Source organism: Corvus moneduloides, chromosome 1 (assembly GCF_009650955.1).
Source record: "Corvus moneduloides isolate bCorMon1 chromosome 1, bCorMon1.pri, whole genome shotgun sequence".
Lineage (NCBI taxonomy): Eukaryota > Metazoa > Chordata > Aves > Passeriformes > Corvidae > Corvus > Corvus moneduloides.
Window position 1 is genome coordinate 125,880,269 of NC_045476.1, and position 22,806 is coordinate 125,903,074.

The following is a 22,806-nucleotide window of genomic DNA, read 5'->3' on the forward strand; positions in this document are numbered from 1 at the left end:
AGGCAGTTGGTTTATAGAGTCATGTTCATTCCACTTAATATTATTAACAATTCCCAGGGAAGTACTGCATAGTTACAGTAGCTAGCACATTAATCTTTATCATATGTGCAAGAGTGGAAGCTTGGAACAGGTTTATGAAAACAGAGTGCTTATTCTTTTTTCTCCAAACTGATCTCTATGCAGAAAATAATGATCTAATGAGACTACTTACTAGCTGACTATTAACTTCCCTGAGGCTAGAAATGCTTTTCCATCAAGTGCTGGGAAAAAGGCTCTTCTGAGGGTTTTGAGCTTTTGGCGTTTGAACTTCTGCTTCTTCTCTTCCAGTCAATGTGATGATTGGGTCACAGGATGCAAAACCTCATATTCCAGTTTTACACATGCAGTGGGCTAAATTAACAATTCTGCATGGAAATCATTCTAAAAGCACAAGTCATCTTCTGCACAGATTCCTTTTGCCTTTGCTCATTAATATTGGGGTGTTTCCTCTAAAAAGCAAGTGACTCTGGATGTACACTCTTTGAAAAAGAGCAAAACCACTGGATCTTCCCCTTTTAAGGGAAAGCAAAGCTGAAAGGAATCCAATTGTGTTCCCATTCTCCAAGTCTACTTTGTACATAAGAATATAAGAGAAGCCAGTACTGGGTCAGATCAAAGGTCCATCTAACCCAGTGTCTGTCTCCAGCAGTGATCAGCACTGGATGGCTAAAGTAAAGAATAAGACCAGGGCATAGGTATAATCATCCTTTCCCAAATATTACTCCAGCCTTCAGCAATTTGTGGAACAGGGTCTTCTTGAGTCAGAGGTTATGGCTTCATGTTTAAAGACCCTTAATGGATTTTTCTTCCACAGATACGTACTACAATCTCCTGAAGTGTGAATTCCTGTGGAAATGAGTTCCACAGATTCACTAAATATTTTGTGAAGAAGTATGTCCTTTTGTTTGAATCAAAGCTAGACCCTAGCAGGTTTCATTTCTCCTACTCCTAAACCTGGAAATGATACTGAGATGTTGTTCAGGTTTATCTTCCTCATGCTGCTCTTTATTATGAAATATTGTGAATGATGGAAAAACCCCACACTGATATTTTATCTACACTTACTCCTCTCTTTTTTTTTTTCCATGCCAAAGAATCCTACTCTATTTAGCTATTTCCTATCATTTATCACCTAGTTCTTCACTATACAAGATCCTTCAGTAAGTGACTCAGGAGACATGTCCAAAGCAAAGAGACCAAGAAAATCAGGTGACTTTAATCCACCAGTTCCCAGGAATTATGCTCCACACTGTACAGGTATAACAAAAGAAGAAATACACTTTGCTGGTACATTTTGTTGGGTTTACTGTGTTGATAGGAGCAGATCGGTGTGAATTTGCTCATTACATCACCCAAAGTCTTCCAAGTACAGCTTAATATAAGTCTTATAAGGTTTGTATAGAAAGTGATTTTCAGAACCTAAAATAATGACAGAAGTTCTCCTCTCCTGTTCTTTCCATACTGCTAGCTAAAGCTTACAGACCCCTCTAACGAAAGATAGCTTGTGACTAGGTAGATGGCTTAATCAAAGGACATTAGGGAAGGACATTCTAGAAATGTGTAAGTATTCTAGGAGACACTGCGAAAATTCAAGGAAGACAAATTCATCCTAAAAACACAGGCACTATGTTGCATTCAAGTCCTGAACTTGGAGTACTTGGGAGAGGGGTGGAGAGAGAGCAGGGGTGAAGCTTGTCCTGTTTTTTAGATTCTCCACTAAACATTTGCTGTGGGTGCTGTTGATGACAGTCCCTGCAGTCTGACCCAGACAAACTTCTGTTCTAAACCCAGGCTGCCATGCTCCTTAAGGCAGCCCATCGATAATACATGGCCCATTAAGATCACCCTTTCCATGGCTGCTTTAAATGCCGCAGGAGGCTGTGCTCTGCCCGACTTTTCTCTGGGAAAGGGGCGCTGCTAGAAGATAGGCGGCGAAGCCAATGCCTCTGGGTGGAAGCCCGCCGTGCTAAGCCCTCCCGGCCGCCAGCAGCCCCTTTCCACCCCTCCCGCGGCGGCGCGGAGCTCCCAGCGCGCATCCCCGGGGTGCCGGGAGGCAGCCGGGCGGGCGGCAGGAGGGCTTAGGACCCAGGGGGACGGCAGTGGAAGGACCCAGGCTTTGGCGCACACGCCTCCTACCAAAAAAAAAAAAAAAAAAAAAAAAAAAAAAAAAAAAAAAAAAAAAAAAATCACAGCCCCGTGGAGCTGGCGCTCTCTCATTCAGTTTTCTAGAGAGATCTGAGCCGGAACCCAGGAGCCGGGAGATCCTTCTCTCCCACCCAGCTCAGCAGCAAGGACATCTACAGGGGGAAAAAACCCCACCCCACGCAGCCCCCCGCCGCCCCACGGCAGCTGCCGGCGCTGTGCAGGTATTTGGATTTGCCTTCTCTCGGGTTGCGCAGGGCGGCTCTCGGCGCTCCCCGCGCCGCCCGCCCCGCCGGGCCCGGGATGCGGCGTTTCAGCACCGCCGGGCGGACAGCTCCGGCCGCAGCCGCTCCGGGCCCGGCCTCCTGCTCCCTCCTGCTTCCCCTGCCTGCCCTGCTCCCTCCTGCTCCCTCCTGCTTCCCCTGCCTGCCCTGCTCCCTCCTGCTCCCTCCTGCTTCCCCTGCCTGCCCTGCTCCCTCCTGCTTCCCCTGCCTGCCCTGCTCCCTCCTGCTCCCTCCTGCTTCCCCTGCCTGCCCTGCTCCCTCCTGCTCCCTCCTGCTTCCCCTGCCTGCCCTGCTCCCTCCTGCTCCCTCCTGCTTCCCCTGCCTGCCCTGCTCCCTCCTGCTCCCTCCTGCTCCCTCCTGCTTCCCCTGCCTGCCCTGCTCCCTCCTGCTCCCTCCTGCTCCCTCCTGCTTCCCCTGCCTGCCCTGCTCCCTCCTGCTCCCTCCTGCTTCCCCCTGCCTGCCCTGCTCCCTCCTGCTTCCCCTGCCTGCCCTGCTCCCTCCTGCTCCCTCCTGCTTCCCCTGCCTGCCGGCCCTGCTCCCCCCTGCCTGCCCTGCTCCCTCCTGCTCCCTCCTGCTTCCCCTGCCTGCCCTGCTCCCTCCTGCTTCCCCTGCCTGCCCTGCTCCCTCCTGCTCCCTCCTGCTTCCCCTGCCTGCCCTGCTCCCTCCTGCTCCCTCCTGCTTCCCCTGCCTGCCCTGCTCCCTCCTGATCCCTCCTGCTTCCCCTGCCTGCCCTGCTCCCTCCTGCTCCCTCCTGCTTCCCCTGCCTGCCCTGCTCCCTCCTGCTCCCTCCTGCTTCCCCCTGCCTGCCCTGCTCCCTCCTGCTTCCCCTGCCTGCCCTGCTCCCTCCTGCTCCCTCCTGCTTCCCCTGCCTGCCGGCCCTGCTCCCCCCTGCCTGCCCTGCTCCCTCCTGCTCCCTCCTGCTTCCCCTGCCTGCCCTGCTCCCTCCTGCTTCCCCTGCCTGCCCTGCTCCCTCCTGCTCCCTCCTGCTTCCCCTGCCTGCCCTGCTCCCTCCTGCTCCCTCCTGCTTCCCCTGCCTGCCCTGCTCCCTCCTGATCCCTCCTGCTTCCCCTGCCTGCCCTGCTCCCTCCTGCTCCCTCCTGCTTCCCCTGCCTGCCCTGCTCCCTCCTGCTCCCTCCTGCTTCCCCCTGCCTGCCCTGCTCCCTCCTGCTCCCTCCTGCTTCCCCTGCCTGCCCTGCTCCCTCCTGCTCCCTCCTGCTTCCCCCTGCCTGCCCTGCTCCCTCCTGCTCCCTCCTGCTTCCCCTGCCTGCCCTGCTCCCTCCTGCTCCCTCCTGCTTCCCCTGCCTGCCCTGCTCCCTCCTGCTCCCTCCTGCTCCCCCTGCCTGCCCTGCTCCCTCCTGCTCCCTCCTGCTTCCCCCTGCCTGCCCTGCTCCCTCCTGCTCCCCCCTGCCTGTCCTGCTCCCTCCTGCTTACCCTGCTCCCTCCTGCTCCCCCTGCCTGCCGGCCCTGCTCCCCCCTGCCTGCCCTGCTCCCTCCTGCTTACCCTGCTCCCTCCTGCTCCCCCCTGCCTGCCCTGCTCCCTCCTGCTCCCTCCTGCCTGCCGTACTCCCTCCTGCTTACCCTGCTACCTTCTGCCTGCCCAGCCTCCTGCTCCTTCCTGCTCCCCCCCCGTCTGCCCTGCTCCCTCCTGACTACCCTGCTTGCTGCCTGTCTCCTGCCAGCCCTGCTCCCTCCTGTCCCCTGCCTCCTTCCAGCCAAGCTCTCTGCCTGCTGCCTGCTCTACTCACTGGCTGCCCTACTCCTTGCCTGCCCAGCCTGCTGCCTGTCCTGGTCCCTGCCTCCTGCCTATCCTGCTCCTCCTGTTCCCTGCCTCCTGCCAGCTCTGGCTGCTGACTCCTGCCTGCCCAGCTCCCTACCTGCCCTACCTCCTGCCTCCCAACATACTTCTCCTGTCTGCCAACCTACCTCTCCTGCGCCTGCTTTCCTGTCGCCTGCCTGCTCTTTGCCCTGCCTGCCTCTTTCTCCTGCTCACTGCCTTGTCTCTATGTCCCCTGCCTCCACTGCTTTCCTCATGCCTTCCCTGACTCCGTACTCTCTGCATCCTCTGCCTCTTACTTGGCCTGCTCCCTCCCTGTCTCCTTATTCTGCTCTCTGCCTCCCCTGGCTGCCTCTCCTGCCTGTCCTACCTGACTGCTCTCTGCCTTCTTGCCTCCTTCCCCTGCTCCCTGCCTTTTTTCTTTGCCCTGCCAGCTCTACTTCCCTTAGCTCCCCTCCCCCCTCTGCTTCCCTTGCCTCTCCTTGCCCTTTGTACTGCCTCCTGCCTCCTATCTAACCTGGCTCTTCTTCCTCCAGTCGTCCTTGCCCTCCTTCTCTGATTCTCTTCTCTCTGCTTTCTGCCTTTCTGCTTTCTGCCTTCTGCCTTCCCTGTCTGCTCTCCTCCCTGCCCCTGTTTCCCCACATTCCTCACTTTCCTGCCCTTTCTTCACCTTCTGTCTTCCTTCTCCGTCACCAGCCTCAATCCTTCCTGAAAGGGGTCATGGGACTGTAAAAATCAGCTCTGCAGCCCAGGAGCTGGGCAAGGAAGGGAAAGAACACAAGCTGGAAGGGAAAGTCCAGATCCAGTTTGAGACCAGGGAGAGACGAGGGGCATGTAGAGGAAAGGGTTAAAACTGGGAGTTAAGTTAATGAAGTAAGGACTACAGCCAAGTGTTGACATACAGGAGCTTGTCAAACAGCAGCAGATACCTGTTTGCTCCTCAGCAAATTGATGTCTGTTCTGACGTTTACTCATTCCAAAGAGGGATGAGCAATTAAAGGGAGGGGGGAATGTGCCAGGTCAGTCAACTGTATTGCTTTCCCAGTGGTAAACAGTGATGGGTGCAGGGAAGAAGTGAGGTGAATCACACCTAGCCTGTGGACCCTTTGCTGCAGGAAGTCAAGAATTAAGTTGTGGTCTCTGCAAGAAGTGAGGGTGTTCATACAGAAAATAAATGCAAAGCAAATAACAGCTGGAGAGACCCCATGTGTGCTACTAGCCTGACTTTAATTCTGTTTGCAATGGTTTAATCCTGAGAGGGTGAGGAAGGTCATAGGAGAAAGGGAGTTTCCCCTTTTCAAAATGCTGATTCCTCAATTTTAACAAGCTCTGTGAATAATGAAGTTAAGGAGCAGATGGCTACTCATTGTCCATCACTGAATACTGACTGGATCATATTTGGAAGAAAAAATTAAATTACAGAAATTCTGCTTTCATGTGCTGAGCAATCAGATGATAACATGGATTATCTCCAGTACTAAAAGTTAATACAATGCCAACATCTACATGAGATATTATGTAACAGTATTATGCCATGCACTGCTTAGTGAAGGTACTGGTTTACTTTTTCATACAATGAGTCAGATAACCTTGTAGAGCTTTTCCTCACTTGCAGTCTGTATTCCAGCTTGAAATTTACAGGGGCAGCTTGTGTTGTCATGTATCTGCTGTAAAATGCTGCTGGTTATTATAAGAATTCTGTTGACTCACCTACCTCTAAAAACTACTGAGTATTTTCTAAAAATTAGACTTTTGTAAGGCAAATGCAAAACAATGAAAGATATTACAACCTTTTTAATAAACCTTCTTAATTTATTATATTAGCATTTATAACTTAAAATCTGTTGCAGAGACCGCATACTCTGAGTAGCACTCAGTGCTGCTGAGCAGTAGTGTAAGCAGTGTAACTGAGTTCAGCAATGGAGGAGCTGCAGAATCCACACCATAGCACTGGGTCATGATTCCTTAAAGTTTACGTGCCTTGAACACAGACATCATTTCACTGCAACGTATAACAGCAGCCTCCTCACCTTACAAAAAAGGATCATGTCAGTTGAAATAGTCATCTCATAAAAGGATGGAGAATATTTCCTTTCAAAAGACTGTAAGCTCATGCAATTGTTAACTTAAGCATGCAATTATTGAAGCAATTGTGCTATTGCTTGGCAAGTGAGTTTTATTTTCTCTCACAGCCTCGTGCTGTAGTGTCTCTGGCATAGACACAAACAAGATGTGACAGTTGGGTACCACAAGTTAAACAAAAGAGAGCAAGAAATAAAAGGGGGCAACATTAGTCTTTTATAGAGTGGAAAAACTGAGTAGAAGTTCTCATGAATTTTGGTCAGATGAGTTCTAATTCCTTTCCCTCTTGATCTAATGCTGCTCCATTGATTTAACTTGAGAAATTCCAAAATCTTTAGTGGGATTTTGGTATGTTTGGTTTGGTTTTTTTCCTCAGTAATATTTAGAGAAATAAACTTCTTAGGTCTGATATGTTCCTCCACTGAGAAAACAAACCCACATGGTACTATAAAGTTATATTAAGCTTTATTTCTACAAGCTTGAGAGAAGTTCCTATGTGCTTTGTGTTTGTGCTCAGACTTCAGTAGAAAGGAGAGAAAAAACCCCAGGAGGATTCCATGAATTTCTGGGTGCAGAAATACCTTCCTCTTCCCTTCCCTTCCCTTCCCTTCCCTTTCCCCTTCTCTTTCCCTTTCCTCTTCCTCTTCCTCTTCCTCTTCCCCTTCTCCTTCCCCTTCCCCTTTCTCTTCCCTTTCCCTTTCCCTTTCCCTTTCCCTTTCCCTTTCCCTTTCCCTTTCCCTTTCCCTTTCTCTTTCCTTTCCTCCCCTGACTGTCCCTCCTTCCCTTCCCCTCCCCACTGCCACACAATGAGAAGCTACAGATGCTTTTCTCTGGCATAACATATAAAGCAGAAAGAAGTCAACACTAATGCATCACGATTGCGTTTGAAGGAACATAATCTCAAAACATGGAGTAAAAGAACTGCAAAATTAGATAAATATCATGTTATTAAACATGTAGTACTGAATATCTTGTTAATATGTTTTGTTCTTTCTTCTGTATATCTTTGTGCAGATGTTGTAACACAACTTGTCCAGCATTTAGGCATTTTCAGACACCAGCGTTATGATTGTGTGCTATCAGATTTCTACATATAGCTTCATTATGAGGCTTGGGGGTGAGAATTAATGTTTTGCACACTGTTGATAATTTCTGTGCAAGATGTTTCTATATTATTGGAGGAACTGAACTCTGTCTAATAGCAGCCAGGGTGCTTTTGCTTGGTGACGCTTGCAGCATGACTGACATGGAAGTTCCTCGTAACTGCTGCTTCTTTGGCATGCCACAGGTTCAGGCCACATGTTCCCATAGGGGTTTGCAGATTATCTGTGACTGGTGAATGCTTACAACATAAAAACTATGATTTGAAGAAAAATTTAACCAACCTCTTGAGGTTAAGGCTCTTTAACTCTTTTATTTATGTGTTGCTTAAGTTCCTCTCCTCGGCATGTGGTCCAATTCCTTAATATTCAGGCAGTTAATAAGTTTTGCTCATTTTAGGTTGAAAGATAATGGGGCAGTTTTTAAATTTTATGTTTGCTAGACAGCCTTGTCTGTCTCTCCTCCTGCCTGGCAGCTTGTAGGAATAACAGGACTACTTCAGACTGGTGCTGCAGATGTGCCTGCCCTACATACTGTGCAGAGAGCAGCAAAGATCAGTTGAGTTTCTGCCGTGTTTTGTGCCATGGCTAAATTACCACCACTGGACATTTAGATGCAGCCTGAGGGCAACCTCTAACTCAAACTAACAAGAAGATTGTAGAACAAGTAGCAATGTATGATATTTTTTTTACTGAACTGGAGGAAATGTTAGTTTTTGTACCTGAGCTGAGAGATGCTACCCTGGGAAGATGTGAGAAACAATCAAATTCCCCACTCAGCTGTTATAGTCACAAACATTCACTATTTTCATAATGACAAGAAGCAACAAATCCCTAGTGAAGGTTTACAGGAGCACCAGTACTTGGAGCAGAAAGACTTGCAATATTTAACTCATTTATATTCACTGGGAGAATCTAATCCCTTAGGAAAGACCACAGAGAAGTAGCGGTGAGACCACACCCGGAGTATTGTGTTCACTTCTGGGCTCCTCAGTACAAGAGAGACATGAACATATAAGAGAAAGTCTGACAAAGGGTGAAGAGGATGATGAAGGGGCTGGAGGGTCACTCACAGGAAGAAAGGTTGAGAGACCTGGGACTGTTCAGCCAGGAGAAGAGCAGGCTCAGGGGGATCTCATCAGTGTGTTCAAATACCTGAAGGGAAGATGTAAAGAGGATGGAGCCAGGATCATTTCAGTGGTGCCCAGTGCCAGGACCAGGGGCAATGAGCACAAACTGAAACATGGGAGGTTTCTTCTGAACATCAGGAAATATGTTTTTACTGTGAGAGTGACTGAGCACCGGCACAAGTTCCCAGAGAGGCTGTGGAGTCTCCCTCCTTGGACATACTCAAAAGCTGTCTGGACAGAGCCCTGGGAAACCAGCTCCATGAGGCCCTGCTTGAGCCGGGGGTTGGAGCAGATGCACTCCAGAAGTTCTTTCCAATCTCAGCCTTTCAGTGATTCTGTAAGAATCTGAGTAGCAGCCAGGCTGTTGGACTTGGGATACTAGATAGACCTGTTGGAAACACCCACAGGGAGTTTGCTCTTTGCAAGACATAAAGAAATGATACACTTTGGGAGTCCTGATTATGCTTTTGAAGCCTAAGGGGATTATGTTGGAGATGCTGGGAATGTTGCAGTCTACCTCTCCATTTCCTTGTATGCAATATGGCTTCATGTTTTTCTTACAATGCAGAGCATTATGCATAAAGAGGAAAGATTCCCTGGATGTTAACATGTAAGCTTATGGCTCAGGAGAGATAGGATCTGTTCCCAGCTCTGTGAAATGTGTCCTCTGGGATCTCAGGCAAATCACTCAGGGCTATGCTTCTCCCCACAATCTGTGGAAGATGCCAGGGTCTTGCAGCCAAGGACAAGAGAGAGTCAGTTTTGCTCATTGCTCTTCTGAAATTGGTTCATGGAGCTGGGGTAGGTCCCTTTCTATATCTGACTACTCCACTTCCAGTACAGGTGGTTACTAAGGTACCACAAAGCCACAAAGTGCCACAGGAATCATTCCTGTAGGTACAGGTATGGACTCATCCTCCCCTGTCCTTATGGAGAAACCCCTGCTGAGCAGAACGTAGCCCTAAGAAGTTTTCCAGAATTAACATCAAAATATTTTTCAAAAAGAAATTTAATGAGATGACACCCACACTCTGAGATGAAATCATTCTATATTACCACTTTTCCTCTCTCCCTGCCTACTCCCTTCCTCTTTGGTTTGATTCTAGCAGCTAATATCTGTATGAACGCTAGGAGTTAGGAATTATATAATGAGACAAACCTTAGCAGTGATGCCTCTTAATACCAGGTGAGGATGAAGTGCTAGTGCCTTCTCAATTTGCAAATTGTGGTACTGAAATTTCACATGGCATATAGCTTTGGACTGGATGGAAAACACTTGGTAGATAAAGAGACAGCTAAAATCTTTCTGGAACTGAATTGGATGGGGAAGGGCCAAATGGAGATGAGATGCTTAAAAAAACAAGAGGTGTTCCAGGGACAGTTAAGTGGGCAGGAACAAAATGATCCAGACAAGTGCCATCATCACTGAAGGCAGGTTTTGGCCAGTTTTCGAGGGCATGCAATGCAAAAGGGGATTGCATGCTGACCCAGAAGCTGTCACTGAAGAATGAGCAGTAAGGCACATTAAAATCTTTGAATGAAAAGTGCTTTGTATATTTTGGAAAGGTACTATCGTCATTTTAGTTTGCATAGTAAATATTACTGTACATTTTATTATTAACTATTTTTTTTTCCTGAGGATCATGCAAAAACATAAGCTGCTTGTCTGAAAAGTGTATCCCACTTTCAATATGTTACCTATGCTGAACACTCACTGTCCCTTGTCATTCCCTTGTTGGGGCTGAAAATGAATTAGCCAAAATTGTATGTGACACCACAATTTTGGTGGAAATTTCCCTCCTTGTTTTGGTGTTAATATGTTGTGTTTCAAATCTCTGTAATTTTTTTTTCATTTAAGGCTGAATTTTGTTTCTTTGGAGGGATGATTTATTATAAGGGGCTGTGAAAAGACATTAGAAGAGCAAATAGTCCCTTGGGAACACAGAGTCACAAGACAGAAAAACAGCTGTTGAGACTGTAACACACTCTAGTGCGCCAACAGGCAGCAACAATATTCAAAACAGGGAAAGAAGACCCATGTCTTCATTTGGAAGAAAAAACAACCCTGCACCAAATTGAACAAAGATATAAACATCTAAAAAATTGGCAGATGGATCAGAGCTGTACACAACACCGGAAGAGAAGGAGAAATTGCCATGTGTGGGAGGAGGTGAAAATGGAGATGAAGCTTCTGTTACATCTTGGGAATCAGAATAAATCAGAACCGTTTGAGAAAGTGCAGTGACAATTAAACTGGGTAGCTATGGAGCACTAAATTTATTGTCAAGGTTAGCAGTGGGAGAACCAAATCATTCACTGATGTCTATCAGGCTCCTTGAAGGCAATGTGTGGATTGCTAACCTCATGATTTGCCCTACCATTCTGAGAGTGACAAAATTGTTCATACATATTTTAGATTATTTTGCAATATATAACTTCACACCAATAAAGTATTTTAGTGCAGTCTGTTCCGGGTGATAATCGGGATAATCTATAGATAACTGTAATCCACGGTTATAGCTCAGCTCACTAACAGAAAACTCTGAAATGCATTTAGAAATGGATCTTTTGTTAGAATGAGTATTTGTAAGTTGCTTTTTGGCAACAACATCTGACGGGAAAGGACTGTATCTCCCTCACCTTGGGATAATCCTGGGAATTTAAATTAGTTAAAACAGTAGGAAACTTTAATAAAAATAAGTAAAATAGTTTTTGACAGTAAATAGTTGGGGAACCAATAAGAAAGGCCAGACTTTATCTGCTTGGTCAAATCTCTTTTCTTCTGGAGCAGACTGCAGTTGACCTTTCAAGAATTTGCCATACTGCCAAAGAAGCATCTTGGTGGAAGTGGGAGACAGAAAAGGAGCAGAGGAAGGGACAGTTTTACTCCCATGAACTCCTAGAAACACAGAAAACTGATGAAGTGGGGACTCTGTGTGTGTGTGTGACTGTTATCTGCTGCTAGTCCTTGGATGCTTTAGAACAGATCCAGGGGAAGGCCACAAAAATGACCAGAGGGCTGGAGCACCTCTCTTACAATGACAGGCTGAGAGAGTTGGCGTGCTTCAGTCTGGAGAAGAGAAGGCTGCAGGGAGACCTTACAGCAGCTGTCCAGTACCTAAAGGGAGCCCCTTTAGGTAAAGATGGTCACAGACTTTTTACTAGGGCCTGTAGTAATAGGACAAGGGCTAACATTTTTAAACTGAAAGAGCACAGATTCAGATTGGATATAAAGAAGAAATTTTTTTACAGTAAGAGTGGTGAAGCCCTGAAACAGGTTTCCCAGAGAAGTTGTGAATGCTTAGACATTGGAAGTGTTCAAGGCCAGATGGAATGGGGCTTTGAAAAACCTGATCCAGTGAAAGATGTCCCTGCCCGTGACAGGGAGGTTGGACTAGATGAACTTCAAAGGTCCCTTCCAAACCAAACCATCCTGTGATTCCACGATTTTGTGATTCTAAGCCACAGGAACACTAAAGGTGTTGTAATTCATACTAAGTCCTAAGCCAGAGCTAATGCAGACCCCAGATAATCTTCTTGCTTCCAGACCTCTGCTTAACACCTTTGAGAACAAAGAGTTTCCATACTCTACCGCTTGCTGTCAAAACTCGGGAGGGACCAATCCTGGCACCACACTCCCCTAATGAGTGTCACACTTAAATACTCCTAGCTCTCCTAACTAGCTCATGGATGCAATTGCAACAAAACCCATGATTTATGCAAGACAATGCTAATGTCACCATTAAGTTGAGATCTCAGTCACAAAATATTGGCCTGGTTTCTCTATGGCCTACTGTAATTTTACATCAGTGGAATTAGGTTGATACCATAGGAGTTATTCTAATTTGGTCTAATAAAGGCAAGAGTAAGGCAAATAACTGTTACTTTATTTTTATACAAGGAATCCACCTTTATTACTGCTCTAATTTCTTTAAGAATTGAATAGCCTGTACTCATGGAATACCCCTCAAAACCTGGGGAATTGTTCTCTGGAATCATTTGCACTCCGTAGTGCCTTTTCAAAGCCCTCTTTTCTCCCAGCTCTGCCTTTCCTCAAGTTTTCCCAGGCTGATCAATCATCAGATACTCTGCTCTGCAGGTAGCTCTTTTCAACTCCAGCTCCACAGTGAATACAGAAAGAGGATGCTTAATAAACTCTCCTTTGTGTCACCCACAGAAAAGTCCAATTCATATCGCTGTTAAATGAAAAGCTTATCTCCCACCACAAATGTCCTTTAAGCAAATATGCAGAAACACTCTGTATTTAAATTTTGGGATCTCATCCTTGGGCTGCAGCTGTGGCATCTAAAATGTAGTTTTTATCAATAACATGCAAGGTCACAAAGGAGGGAACTGAGGCACTCCTTGTGCTCATTGACTTCCAGGTCCTGCAACATAACTTTGAGCAAATCCGGGACCAAGAAATGCTTTGGATGCTGCTCTCCCCTTTGTTTGATCTGAGAATGCTGAACCCAGGGGAGCAGCTGAATGAAATGGTTGTTTTGCTATAAATAATTCATAACTTTCCAAACAGCTTTTCAAATACAAAAAGTATGTCTTTTACTGAGGGATTTCCTTTAAATTTTTAAAACCAATTTTTCTTTTTCAGAAATTAGAAAGAGAGATCAGTTAAGCGGGGGGGGGGGGGGTGTTTGCTTGTCTGTTTCTGTGATGGCTGAAAAATTGTATGGATCTTGATCTTTCCTCACACACATATCACACTGGAACAGACCTTGATCTTATTTCACCCGGTTGTAGCTACACAGACTATGATGACAGCCTCTTGCTAATTATGTCACTGAAATGTAAGAGATTCACTGTACCATTTTGCTCATACATACAGCTTAAGCAGATTTTCTTCTAACACTTGTAAAAACAAATTCTAGGTAAAATACAAAAATCAAAAGGAAATTCAGAACTAGGTATTCAGGAAAGCTACAATATACAGAAAAAAAGAATTTTTAATAAAATACGTCTCTTTTCAACTAAAGCACCAACCCTGTCAGATTGGACACATCAAGAACCTTATTTGTGGAAGGGTTCCCATGAAGATGTATTGAGTCTCAATGGGAAATATTTTCAGTGAGGTTCTAAAAAGTAGAAATTATCCTTGGTATTGCTGGAGTTTTGGTTTTTTTAAAAAACAGTTTTACAGTCAACTCAGGATCTTAGTCAAGGAGAGCTACAAGCTTATAGTACAGATAATAAAACGAAATCAAACAGTTGTTCTACTTAGTACGATGAGGGTAAATCTGTTTACCTATGAAGCTGAAATGTTGCTCCTATTAGGGGTGGAAAAAAAATTACTATTATTTTTGCTGTTCTAATCCTTGGCTTGAAGTTAGGGATGCTGCACCTTCCACATTTCTGTAAGACAACTTTGAGAAATGTATTCTAATAGTAAGTTGATACAGCTTAGTATTAATTGTCAATAAATCAGATTGCTTTTCTGAAAGCCTGAATACATATGTTCAAGATGTTAGTGACTGCCTTATCTTAAATGCACCCATTCTGAAATTATGTGACTGCTATCCTCCTACATATGAAGCATACAAAGAAATTTTATGGCTAAATAATTTCAGAAATGCATTCCTAAAAACTTTATATACGCATTTAATCTTTCTTTTATATATTTTCTTTTTCTTTTAGTAAGTGATGGAATAAACAACACTTTCCTTTGGAAGGAGTATAGTACATGTGAACGGCCTATTACTCTGCAAGAATAAGGAAAGCCCTTTGCTTTAATTTGTTAAGTATCAGCTTGATAGCAAAAAACATCTGAATGGCTCGCACTCACAGCAGACCATCAGTTGAATGGGATCAGCACTTCTACTAAAATATCTGAAGTTAAGGATTTGGAAAAGAGGTTTTTGCAGAGATGACCCATTTACAAGCTGGACTTAGTCCAGAGACTATAGAGAAAGCCCGCCTGGAACTGAATGAAAACCCTGACATTTTGCACCAGGATATCCAGCAAGTCAGGGACATGATCATCACGAGGCCTGACATTGGGTTTTTACGTACAGATGATGCCTTCATCTTGAGATTTCTCCGAGCCAGAAAGTTTCACCAAACTGAGGCCTTCAGACTGCTGGCTCAGTACTTCCAATACCGCCAATTAAATCTGGATATGTTCAAAAACTTCAAGGCCGATGATCCAGGAATCAAACGGGCTCTGACAGATGGGTTTCCGGGAGTCCTGGAAAATCGCGACCACTGTGGCAGGAAGATTCTTCTGCTTTTTGCAGCCAACTGGGATCAGAGTAGGTAAATGTAGATAGTGTCCTTATCTTTTACACACACTCACACCCAACTCGTAATGGAATATTTGTCACCATCCTTGAAGCAGCAAGGCCATTTTCAGCAGAAGATTTTGTAACCATATATCCATTTCACTATAACTTCCATCTCACCTGATCACCTGTCAGTCCTCATTATTAGGACATACGACCATTGAGAGATAAGGGTATATCAGTGTGTCATATAAGTAGCTCATGTCTGGGTTTTTTTTTAAAGAAATATTTCCAAATTTTAGCCAGATAATGTTTTTTTTCTATACATACATTAATGTCTATTGTAAGTTACTTCAGCTGTATCATAGAATAGCCAAGCAGGTTGACAAAAAGCAAGTGTCTCAGAGCATGTGGAGGTTCTTGTAGCTCTCCTGGTGCAGAAGAAACTGACAGTATTTATTCTATCATACTTTCTAAGAGATTGTTTGTTGGTTTGTTTGTTTGTTTGAACCATTTTGGGAATTGCAGCCTCTGCTCTATTTCCACAAACTGCATTGTGATTTCTACACACTCTGGTTGCTCTATGTTGTTAGTCTGATAAATGGGAGATTCACACAAAGCGTATTTTCTGTTCAGGTAATTTCTTTACCGAGTGGTATGAACAAAGGTATCTCCCAGCCATTATTATAAAATAATGCCCTTAAATGTTAATGTGATTAGTCAGCTTTCACTAGCTGTTTGAAGTGGTACAGAGAAAAGGGACTAGTCCAGGAATACCATGTTCACATTGTCCTTGTCTTCATAAGTCTTTCCATTCCATTTTCCCTGCCTTCATGGTGAGATGGAGAAGTGTAATCAGCTGTAGGGTTACCATGTGTTCTGTTGAATCTTGATAAAAATCATATGAAAGAACAAAATTCAGATTCAGGTTTTAAGTATCATCAGTTCTGATGATTTCCAGGTAGGATTTTATCTTGTGATGGTCTAAAGTTTTTGATGAAAAAGTCTTATCCTTAGGAGTCAATAAATTGGAGCTTTGAATTTACATAATAGAAATTATTAGAGAACAATACACATACGTCTGCAATTTTTCATGTCAGTTGTTTTCTGGGAAAACCTTTCATCACCATGTGAAAAGCAGAGTTCAGAAGTGTTTCTGATTTTCATTTGCATGTGAATAAATGTACAGAAAATTACACAGAAGTGTAACATTGCATAATCAAACGTGTTTGGTGAAATCGTGAACTGAGGGCAGTAATAAAAGTCCTATTAACTACAAAGAGGCCAGCAGTTTATCTCCTGTCTTTCTGAACTGCAAGTTTGCCTTTCTTTCAACCACAAAACTCTTCTATTAGCAATTGGCCTGAAAAGAAAGATGAATGCACAGGTATCTGGCATTAATAGAAAGCATCAGCTTTAGAGGACAGAAGCACTGTGGCTCTGCTGGTTGCATTAAGGGATTTAGGTATTATATAGAGCCAGCTTTGGGTTTCTGATCCCTCAACAAAATGAATCTTTGTGATTAACCTTGTACATCAGGGCCTGCTCTTGGAAAGCTGAGAGTGCTGGTGTCTAAGGCTACTGCAATGAGATTTTGACAGAATAATGATTCCTGTCAGATTTGGCTCAGATTTTCTGAAAGTCCTTTAATATCCATCCATGTATGTGTGTGTGTGTGTGTATGTCTGTGTGTGCAAAAACCAAAGCAACCCTGCATATTTTGAAAAATATAATTTTAACCTTCAGAGAAGAAAAGCTGAGGCAAATAGTATAGGATGTACTTTCCTGAGACTCCTCAGTGAAATGAAAAGTCATGTGCAAATTTTACCTCAGTTCAGCCACTGAACCTCATCTCTTCTGTGGATTCAGATGGCAAGAAGTGTTTTTTCTATGGCCTTTTGTGGTACTCCAGGTACAACAGGGATTTGGGACAAGATCTGGGCTGTAAGTAAATGGATAGCCTCCTCCTGTTTTGCTGTCTAAAGGCATCAGCAAGAGGAAAAGCTGTTAAGGAGTGGGAAATGGTGAGTGCAATGTCCTATTAAGAAGCATGGAAGCAGGTTATTGACCAGAAGAAACATAAATTTCACAAAAAACTTCCAACAGGCATTGTGCACATCTTACATAAATGTATCTTGGGCAACCTTTCTGCAGATGTGTCTTCAGTGACGGCAAGATGTTCACAAGCTCTTATTTCAGCTGAGTGCTAATGGAGTCGGCCGTGATGTTGACATGCAAGAGTAAGAGCTAACCCTTCAGCATGCCCTTCCTAACTTTAATTTTATTTGCTGCTGGCTGTGCCTTCTCTTTCTTTATGATCAAATTCTAATTTATGAGGGGCTATTTATAAAGAAATAATAATTTCCAAAGGGTCTTTTAAAATCAGAATAGCTATAATCCATAAACTGATTTTCAGTCCAGACATTCTTACCATTTATGTGCCTGGGAGTATGGTTGCTGTTGGTATCACATGTCAAAGAGGCAGAAGAAACCTTGAAACTTTCTGTGCTTATAAATATATTGATTTTTAACAGGAAATGTCATTATTTGTGTAATATGAATGCTTGGACAAATCAGATCCAAGATGTTTCTAAGGTATGCCATGTATCAAAGGTAGAACTTCCATGTAAGCTTTTAGAAACATTTGTAATTTCAGCCTCCAGAATGCAACTGATAGATCTGACATCTCTAGCAAACTAGGTTTTAATTTCCAGTCTCAATGTTTCCAGCTTCAGCTTCCAGCTGCTAGATCATGTTAGTTTAAATGTACCACAAAAATATGACAGCTTCCCATGTTTGTACTTTTATGTCCTGTCCACGTCATATTTAACCTATTTTTGAGTTTACAGGAGAGGCGGCACTGTAGGGTAAGTCACTGTCAGGCAACAAGAAGATTATGCATTAGCGACTCTGCAGCAGAGGTTCTTGTGTTCACATTTAACCACGGGGAAAGTAAAACAAATAACACCCTTTTCCTTGAGGACAAAACAACCTCCTGTTGTCTGCAAGGTAAAGAATACACCTATGGGCAGCCAGCGCAGCAAAGATAATGTTCTGCAAAGTAATGCACTAGCTTAATGTATCACAATATATTTAAGATGCCAAAGCTTAAACAGTTTTAACTTCTTTAATCTCAGAATTGGGAAGATTTTCCAGGTTTAAAATACTCTTCATCATTATTTTCTGGACTGTTCCTATCATTTTAGTGTTGTTGCTAAGGTGCAGGTGGATGAACTGAATAAAAATTTCCACTAATAAATCATCAAGTGATAACACTATCTCATCTGCTCAGTAGTTTTCTCCTTTTAGATACAAAATTGTCGCTCTGTTCTTAACTACTCTACCCCATTTTGAGCTTATGTTCAGCTCAAATTTGCTTTCAAGTCAGTTTCCTAAAATACAAATGCCACTGGTAAATGTGTCATACATTCTCATCCATTATGTGGGCACAGTCTAGCATGTGATTCATGCTCTTGTGCAGAGCTAAAAGTGTCCTGCTCCCCAATTATCATTTCAAAGGGTTTGTGACATCTGCAAAGCTCACTGGCAAGAATTTTATTTTTGTTTCCACATAGTTAAAAAATATAATGATGATTGTTTTGACCAAAACCTCTTTGGTGACTGGGAAAAAAACACAGGGGATGATAATTCTTATTGCCAAATCACTAGCTGAGATCTATCATGGCTCCAGAGTTATACTAATTTAGCATCTGCTGCATAGGTTTGATTTTGCTCCATTGTTCAGGTAGGTTTCTTAGAGATGATGTCATCACTTTCTCTTTAGGTCCTGCGTAGCATATTTTGGATCTCTTAGTTAATGTTAATCACATATTCAATACGTTCGCTTTCACTTTTTCAGTATTGAATAAATGAAAATGAGCAGATGGATAGAAAAGAAAGAGATTGGATAAGTTCCATAGTGAGGGAGAAAAAAAACTGTTGAGCTATATTACTGCACACTAGTACAGGGGAGGGATATTTTTCACTTTGGTCAGAACTCAAGGTGTGAACTCACCTGAAACCCACAAAGACTTTACTTACACCACTGCTCACAAAGCACATAATTTTTGAATGCAAATTGGGCAGCAATAAAGACAGATAAGGATGTCAAACTGATCATGTAATGATTTTTTTTGATTAAATAATTTGCATGATAAAAATTTCCAGTTTGTAAAACAAACAAATGCATACATACAGTTTTGATGAGACCTGAACCAGGATTTAATGTAAAAAACAATGCTCCATGTGCTGGATTACAAATACTCTTTCTCACAGTTTTTCACCAAACCTAAGCCCTCACTCCTCTGATGCACCTGTAGTGAAACTGAAGCTTTTAAAGAAGTTAGGTAAGAGGGTCTTCTCAGATGTTGGATTGAGTGGAAGCCTTCAGTAACTTCCACAGCTGTTCCTAAATCTGCTACTGTCTTCTAATACATGCTGCTTAAACACCAAGGAGATGGAGCTTTGGGTGAACAGGTAATTCAGCAGAAGGTGTTCATTAATCTTACAAGCAAAAATATTTCTTTCAAGGTTGTTCAGCCAGAGTAAAATTTATTTTTGTGTAAAGAGCCAGCAGAAGATCTCCAATCACAATCCTCTGCAAATGGGGGCTTGGGGTAGGGGGCAGAATACTTTCAATAGTCTTTTGCGGTAAGATGGTAATTAATTTCTGTCTTCATGTCTGTGCCTTAGAAGCTGTCACATAGCTCCAAAAATTCTGTGAGTCAGAGAAAACCTGCTGCTTTGTTTACAACATACAATCCCAAGTCAACTGCTAGCCATAAATCGTCTTTTATTAATCAAGATGTCAAATTCCAGATACTTACCATGCTGTAGGAAAGTGTACTGAGGCTAAAGGGAGAGGAAATGTTCTGACATAGTGGTAAACTAACAGCTATAAATATTTTAAAGGATTGTGATAAAAACCAAGTATGTTCTTGCTGAGAATGCTCAAAGTGGTATAATTATAAGGATATTATCATCATCAGATCCTGTTGGTATAAGAACATGTCTCAAGTGCTGATTGTTCCAATATATTTCAAGCATAGTCTCAGATGCTTAAAAGAATATGAGGGAATAAACATCTGTTGAGACTGATTTATAGTCACAGGCAAACTGTGGCAATAACTCAGCCTCATGTCTGTTTATCATGAGAGATCACAGCTGAAGTGCAGGCAGTCCTAACACCAGAATGATTTTTATACATCAAGTCTTTGGGTTTTGTTAGGAGGTAGTGATTATCTGTTGGGAGATGCTTATGGTAATGCAGATTGACATTGCGGTTCAAGCATTGCATTGACCAATAAATAGCTTAGAAGCACACTGCATAAAAAATAATTCATATTACGTTACTGAGCTGGTCTGAAATGGTAGCAGAATTCAGGGTAGTAGGGGAAAGCAGCATAGCATAAGCAGAATACTCATTTTGAAGAGTAACAGATGTGCAAATTAAATGTTGGACAAAGAAGGCAAAAAGAAGCTCTGTCTTGAAATGTTTTAATTTGCTTAAAGGGTGGCAACTTAATTCAGTTAGTACCGTTTATCATGGAAGCCATATTTGGGAAGGCAATTGTAGCCCATATGAATGACAGCAGGATGACATACACAAATGAGAATCCTGTGTAGGGCTGAGTAGGGAATCCAAGAAGAGAAGGAAAATATCTGAAAAAAGAGAAAGAAAAACAACAGCTGGGAAAGTTATGAAGCATAAGTTGAAAAATGAGAGAAGCCTGATTGAAAATTAAAAAAAAAAAAATCCATGGAGAGGGATTGGCAATCAAACACATTTTGAGAGAGAAGAGGTGATTGGATGGTGTTGGGCTGAGGGCTGACTGAAGAGCTGTGAAGGACAGTGCCTGTAGGTGAGAAACACAGTTGCAGGAGCTTGCCTGCAGGATAACACAGGAAAATGTAGGGCAGACTGGAGAGTGGCTCTATGCCACTTTCCTCCTGTGGCGAAAAGAAACCAAATCCAATTCCCAATTCCCAAGGACAGTTGATAAAGAAAACTATAGAAACACATATACACAGCAAACACACAGATGCGCATCCACATCCCCTGCTCTTCTTCGCAGACTGTCTCAAAAGACCAAATTTTTGCGTGAGGGTTTATGTCTGGGTGTCAGAAAAGAGAAACCGCATACAGTTGTGATAGCACTTGTCCCTAACACAACGACCCATAGTCCTACATGTGCTGTGTATACCATTGTCACAGATGGGATCTGCAAAAGAGCACCATAACAGAGCTACGTCCCCAGAATAGTAGGAAGCCAAGCAATATGACATCTATCTTGGCGTGGTTCTTTGCCCTTTTGGACTTTGGAAACTGCTGGAAACCATGAATGAAGGCTCTTATAAATAGCCACTTTGTGAGGTTAGGCTGTGTAGGAAGAGACCAGAACACTTTTTTTGTCAGAGCACTTCCCAAATCAAGTTTTCTCAATATCTAATATCCTGATCACTTTCTAACTTTCCAACCTAACTAAAAGCAACTAAGGCAAAGTCAAGCATTGCAGCAGGAACAGACTGCAAAGAGTCAGGGAAGGAAAAAAAGTTAATTCTCTACAAAGCTATTTAATAAGCTACATGCAGTAGAAGCATCAGAAAATAGTGGAAGTACTGAGCTGGAATCCTGAAATACATTTGAAATTTTTAAATTTTAATACTTCCTTGATATATTATTTCCCCAGGCCATGATTTATTTTAGACTTTTTCCTCTGAACTCTGAGCCCTGTGTCAATTGCATTTTACATTGAAATATCTACTCTTTTCACTCTGGCAAGTGCTGAGCATCCTCCAATTTCAGCACCCTCAGAGCAGCACAAGGGGTGCTTAGGAACTGGTGCTGTTAGCAGACCAGGTGCTCCCACAGGAGTTACAACAGACAGCATGAATTTGGTCGGGATGTCAATGTTGTGAGTGGCTGCTCAGTTGCATGAAATAGCTGAACAGCACACTGGGGTAAATTCTACCCTGCCACCACAGTCACCCTGCCTCAGGGTATTTCTTTGCCATGGTGAAGCTGGAGGGTGAGGGAGACACGGTTGGCCCTGTGGTTGTGCTGGTGAGAGTGCCATGACCATGGGATGCTCTCAGTGATGTGCGAAATTAAGTGGTACCAGCACCCATCTGCCACATACACCTAAAAATATAACCAAGCAGATACAATAGGAGGACAGGGGAAAGGATGGAGGAGTAAAGTCAAAAAGTTAAAAAATTGAATTGTTGAAGATCTTCTGTATTTTGCCTCCTCTGTCATGGTAATCCAATAAAAGAGTTGGATCATCATAATTAATATGTCATGACTGGAGATTTGATTCTTAAAGATGAGAAAATTGAATCACTTGTTAAGACAGAGGAAATTTTGGTCTTAAATTCTGATTGCACTCTCACAGCTTTTGTTTTTATTAAGTGCAGCAACCACAGAGGCAGCAAAAAGTAACTACCCCTTGTTCACAGACCATGATAATCTCCGCTCTGGAAACTTCCTGGGGGGTCCATTTGTTGCAGGGACAGAGGGCAAAGCAAGCCAGTTATCCTCTTGCTGACACTATTTCCTACATAACTGCTTATGAAAACTGCCCATGCTGAGCAAACCCAAGCTAGTAAAGATTCATTTTTAAGAGAAAGGTAATATGCAAATATCTTTTTCTTCATAGAGAGATCGTATCTCTTTTCCACTTTTCCATTGCAGAAGTGCAGTGGATGGCGCATGTCTGTGCATGTATTAACACATGTGGTGCCAATTTTCCTTCACAAATGCGATATAAATCACAGCACCAATTAATGTTATGATGCTAGAGGTTCAATAAAAACCTATTTGAAAAGGGTATGTATGGAGTATATATGGAAGGTATTTATATAATATCCCATAATACCTCTTTAGGGACCAAATTTCAGGGTTTGATTGAAAGTGAAGCCAGTGACTGTCGTATCAACATACCTAAGAAAAAATACTTGATTTTCAGTAACAAATTAGTATGCTCTCTCTTTTAACCTTGTGTGCCAGTTTGGCCAAATTTA

General features: G+C 43.2%; 1 protein-coding gene across 1 annotated transcript in view; it reads left to right on the forward strand.

Annotated features, from left to right (window-relative positions):
* The first annotated feature begins 2,215 nt into the window (after positions 1–2,215).
* Positions 2,216–22,806, forward strand: part of CLVS1 (clavesin 1) — a 101,981-nt gene continuing 81,390 nt past the window's right edge. Inside the window, exons 1-2 of the mRNA XM_032126325.1 lie at positions 2,216–2,405; positions 14,201–14,818. Coding sequence (XP_031982216.1) covers positions 14,430–14,818 — 389 coding nt within the window. The 5' untranslated portion in view covers positions 2,216–2,405; positions 14,201–14,429. The remainder of the gene's footprint in view (positions 2,406–14,200; positions 14,819–22,806) is intronic.